This window comes from Danio aesculapii, chromosome 24, assembly GCF_903798145.1.
Source record: "Danio aesculapii chromosome 24, fDanAes4.1, whole genome shotgun sequence".
NCBI classification, from domain to species: Eukaryota; Metazoa; Chordata; class Actinopteri; order Cypriniformes; family Danionidae; genus Danio; species Danio aesculapii.
Window position 1 is genome coordinate 27,874,536 of NC_079458.1, and position 4,427 is coordinate 27,878,962.

The 4,427-nt window shown below is 37.6% G+C and overlaps 1 protein-coding gene across 1 annotated transcript; it reads left to right on the top strand.

Annotated features, from left to right (window-relative positions):
- Positions 1-3,736, top strand: zfand1 (zinc finger, AN1-type domain 1). Its single transcript, XM_056450542.1, has 8 exons — positions 1-86; positions 305-347; positions 516-555; positions 689-816; positions 1,475-1,566; positions 2,973-3,094; positions 3,180-3,335; positions 3,425-3,736. The coding sequence occupies exons 1-8, from the start codon at positions 32-34 to the stop codon at positions 3,599-3,601; spliced, it is 813 nt and encodes a 270-aa protein (XP_056306517.1). The 5' UTR covers positions 1-31; the 3' UTR covers positions 3,602-3,736.
- Positions 3,737-4,427: the final 691 nt, after the last annotated feature.

Below are 4,427 nucleotides of genomic sequence, written 5' to 3' on the forward strand. Positions count from 1 at the left end.
TTTTATTTTGAATGTATGACGTCATCAAAACATGGCTGAACTAGACATTGGAAAGCATTGCGAAATTAAATCTTGCAAACAAAAAGGTATGTTCCTTGTTCTTTATTGTTATTTAACTGCTAAAACATTAAGTGAAATAAATTAAAGCTGTTTCCAGGGTCTAAACCTGTTTAATGATCCTGTCTATTTATTAAAACACACTGTACTGATGTTTTGTAAAGTGAATCAGCAGGAATCAACAGTATCTGTTCATTACTTATAAAATATTTACAATAATTGTAAAATGTGTTATGTTTCATTGAAGATTTTTTACCATTCGTGTGTAGCAGCTGTTCTGGAGTGTTTTGGTAAGTTTTTATTCTGTTGAATTGAAGACACTCATCATGACAATATAAACAATTCACATGAGAGTTGCACTAATTTGTATGGTCAAATGTAATACTTCTACTTATTTTATTCCTGGGTACCATTAATGTTTACTCTTATATACATTATATCCCCTCTGCTATATAAAGTGTGGAACACAGAAGCCGGGATTCCCATTCTTGTCCAGAGGTGAGTGAAACAGACTGTTGACATGTTTTCCAAAGAAAATAAAAGTAAAATCCACATTTTTAGTGCAGCGTACATTGCTAAAACGATGAACAGTGAAAACACAGATGATTTTCTGTGGGTTATTTTTTTTCAGGTGCCTGTCAAAAGAGATGTTTCTGTGTCAGGGACAAGCACATTATATCCATGCAGCTTTGAGGACTGCAACGGGAAAGAACTGCTGCCTGTCATCTGCCCGCACTGTGAAAAACACTTCTGCTTGACGTACAAAAAAATTCATACAAAACATTTTTAATATCCCTATGTTTCATACTTTAAAAAGGCTTACATTAGGGCTGCACAATATATCATTTCAGCATCGATATCGCAGTGTGATTATTCGCAATAGTCACATCGCAGTATATATGCAATGTTGAGTTTGAATTATAATCTATCATTTGCGTGTGCTTGTGACGCCTGTGATTCTATAATGATTTTAAAAGCATTCAGGTAGAAGAAACTACCATCTGTGTCCTTAACTACGATTAATTTTATTGAATTATTTTTATTTTTATCATTCAGTTACTGTATTTGAATACTGTTAGACTCGGGACATGATAAACCACTTTATTTCAGTTGTATCTTTTTTTAATTGTATTTATAAATTGTTATACATGAAAATACAACACATGCAAATACAGAAATGCACTGCAAATAGCACAGATCATTATGATAATGTGTCTGGGGACCCCAAAAATTTTAAACATTCTTTATTACATTTTTTATGGTGAAATTGTAATATCGCAATATATATCGCAAAGTAAAACAAAATATTGCAATGATAAATTTTGCAGCCCTAGTTTGTGCAGCCCTAGCTTACGTGATTAAAAAGTGTGTCTTATTCTCATACGCAGGTTTCTTCCACTTTTTCCTCTGGTTTCAGGCATAGGCATCAGGATGACCATAAGTGTGAGAAGCTGGAGCAACCAAAGGCTAGGATGGCTGCAACACAAGAGCTGGTGCAGAAAATAGTGGGTCAGTTTTATACATTTATTCATTTTTTTGACATGGAGCTTACATTCAGATCTTCCAGAGAGGTTCATAGCAATACACTGGAGATGGTTGTTTTCAACCTAATTTCTAAAATGTACATGTACACTCACCGGCCACTTTATTAGGTACACCTCCCCAACTGCTAGTTAATGCAAATTTCTAATCAGCCAATCACATGGCAGCAACTCAATGCATTTAGGCATTTAGACATGGTCAAGATGATCTGCTGCAGTTCAAACCGAGCATCAGAATGGGGAAGAAAGGTGATTTAATTGACTTTGAACGCATGGTTGTTGCTGCCAGATGGGCTGGTCTGAGTATTTTAGAAACTGCTGATCTATTGGAATTTTCACGCACAGCCATTTTTAGGGTTTACAGAGAATTGTCAGAAAAAGAGAACATATCGTGTGAGCGGCAGTTCTGTGGGCGCAAAAGCCTTGTTGATGCCAGAGGTCAGAGGAGAACGGCCAGACTGATTGGAGCTGATAGAAGGGCAGAAGTAACCCAAATAACCACTTGTTACAACAGAAGCATCAGAAGACCACACCAGGTGCCACTCCTGTCAGCTAAGAACAGGAAACTGAAGCTACAGTTCACACAGTATCACCAAAATTTTACAATAGAAGATAGGAAAAATGTTGCCTGGTCTGATGAGTCTCGATTTCTGCTGTGCCATTCGGATGATAGGATCAGAATTTGGCATCAACAACATGAAAGCATGGATCCATCCTGCCTTTTATCAACAGTTCAGGGTGGTGGTGGTGTAAAGGTGTAAGTGATATTTTCTTGGCACACTTTGGGCCCATTCGTACCAACTTACCATCGTGTTAATGCCACAGCCTACCTGAGTATGTTGTTGACCATGTCCATCCCTTTATGACCAAAGTGTACCCATCTTCTGATGGCTACTTCCAGCAGGATAACGCACCATGTCATAAAGCGCTAATCATCTCAGACTGGTTTTTTGAACATGACACGAGTTCACTGTACTCAAATTGCCCCCACAGTCCCCAGATCTCAATCATATACCACCTTTGGGATGTGGTGGAATGGGAGATTCGCATTATGGATGTGCAGCCGACAAATCTGCAGCAACTGCTTGATGCTATCATGTCAATAGTTACCAAAATCTCTGAGGAATATTTCCAGTACCTTGTTGAATCTATACCACAAAGGTTTAAGGCAGTTCTGAAGGCATAAGAGGGCCCAACTCGGTACTAGTATGGTGTACCTAATAAAGTGTACGGTGAGTGTATATTGTTTTGGATTTATTTGGTCTCAACACTTTTTTTGACCACACGAGGGCAGTAGAGTCTCATCTTAAAAAGCCTGTGATCACAACAAATTCTAAGAAATCCAGGCAATAATCTTTACAAAACTTCCAACAGAGTCAAAGAAAAATGCACCACCAAGTAAAGGTAGAAAGGGAGCAAAAAACGCTGCAACTGCTGCAAAAGTTGCCCTGATGAAGCTTAAAATGCATGCCTCAGGAGATAAAGGCCTGCCACAGGTATCAAAGCTATATTTTATTATATTATGCCTTCCTAACCTTACATTTATGAGTAAAAATCACATCAGAGGTTTTCCATCTGTAGGCAGAACGGACGTATTTCCAGGTGTTTCTGCCTAAAGATGCTAAAGACTCTAGTTTGCCCATGTACTTCTGTTTGAAATGGAGTGTCGGGAAAGTAGTGGACTTTGCTGCATCTCTGGCCAGTTTGAAGAACAACAACAATGTACTCACTGCTAAGGTTAGCCAAACAGTGATACATTATTATGAATTTCGTGATGTTATTTCTTTTATACATATCATTTTGACATGCCCCTGTGCTCTACACAGAAACTCCGACTGTGCCACCCAGAGACAGGTGAAGTCTTCAGGATGGATGCTAGCCTCCAATCACTGCTCTCCCACACGGAGTGTCCCCTGCACAATGGAGGCAATGTCATTCTGGAATATCTGGATAGTGATAGTTCTGGACTAGATGATGTTACAACCTATATACCAACTAACTGATAGGAAACTCCACAACCATTATGCAAAAAGATTTATGGTGGACTAAACAAATTGTGTCATACACTTCATGTGCATTGTAACTATATTTCACGTATGATCAAGTGCTTATTTTTAATAAATGGGCCAATGATACAATGTTGTTGTCATCTTAATACATTTGCTCAAAAATACATGAAAAAGGTAGTACACTCTGTAATGAACTACATGAATAACATGACATGAATACACATCTTAATTAAAACTGAAAGTCTCTCTCTCTCTCTCTCTCTCTCTTTATATATATATATAAATATATATATACACACATAAATACACTGTATACACACACACACACACACACACACACATATATATATATATATATATTTTTTGCCTCAAATGACTGACGGCAGCTTAAGATGGATGTATATAGACCTTTTCACAAAATAGTATTAAGTAATGCATCCATTTTAAGCTGCCGTCAGTCATTTGAGGCAATTAGGTGACACATTGTGTTACATTTTGCTTAATGGCTTTGAAGGGAGAAAAACTAGAGAAAGTACAGCACATCATTTCTACATGACAGCAATGCATTCATGGCTTAAATTAGCAAACGTCTTTTTTAAAACAAAGTCTTGTAGTAAAGACTTGCATGTTCTAACTAATTTGCTGCTCCGTTACTAAAACATTCATTTATTTTCTTTTCGGGGAAGGACTACCAAACCATTCTGGAGGACCATGTGCACCCAACAGTTCAAACATTGTCTCCTGAAGACAGTGCCATGTATCAGAATGCACCAATATGCATAGCAAGACTAGTGACTAGTTTCACATTGTCCACAGCCTA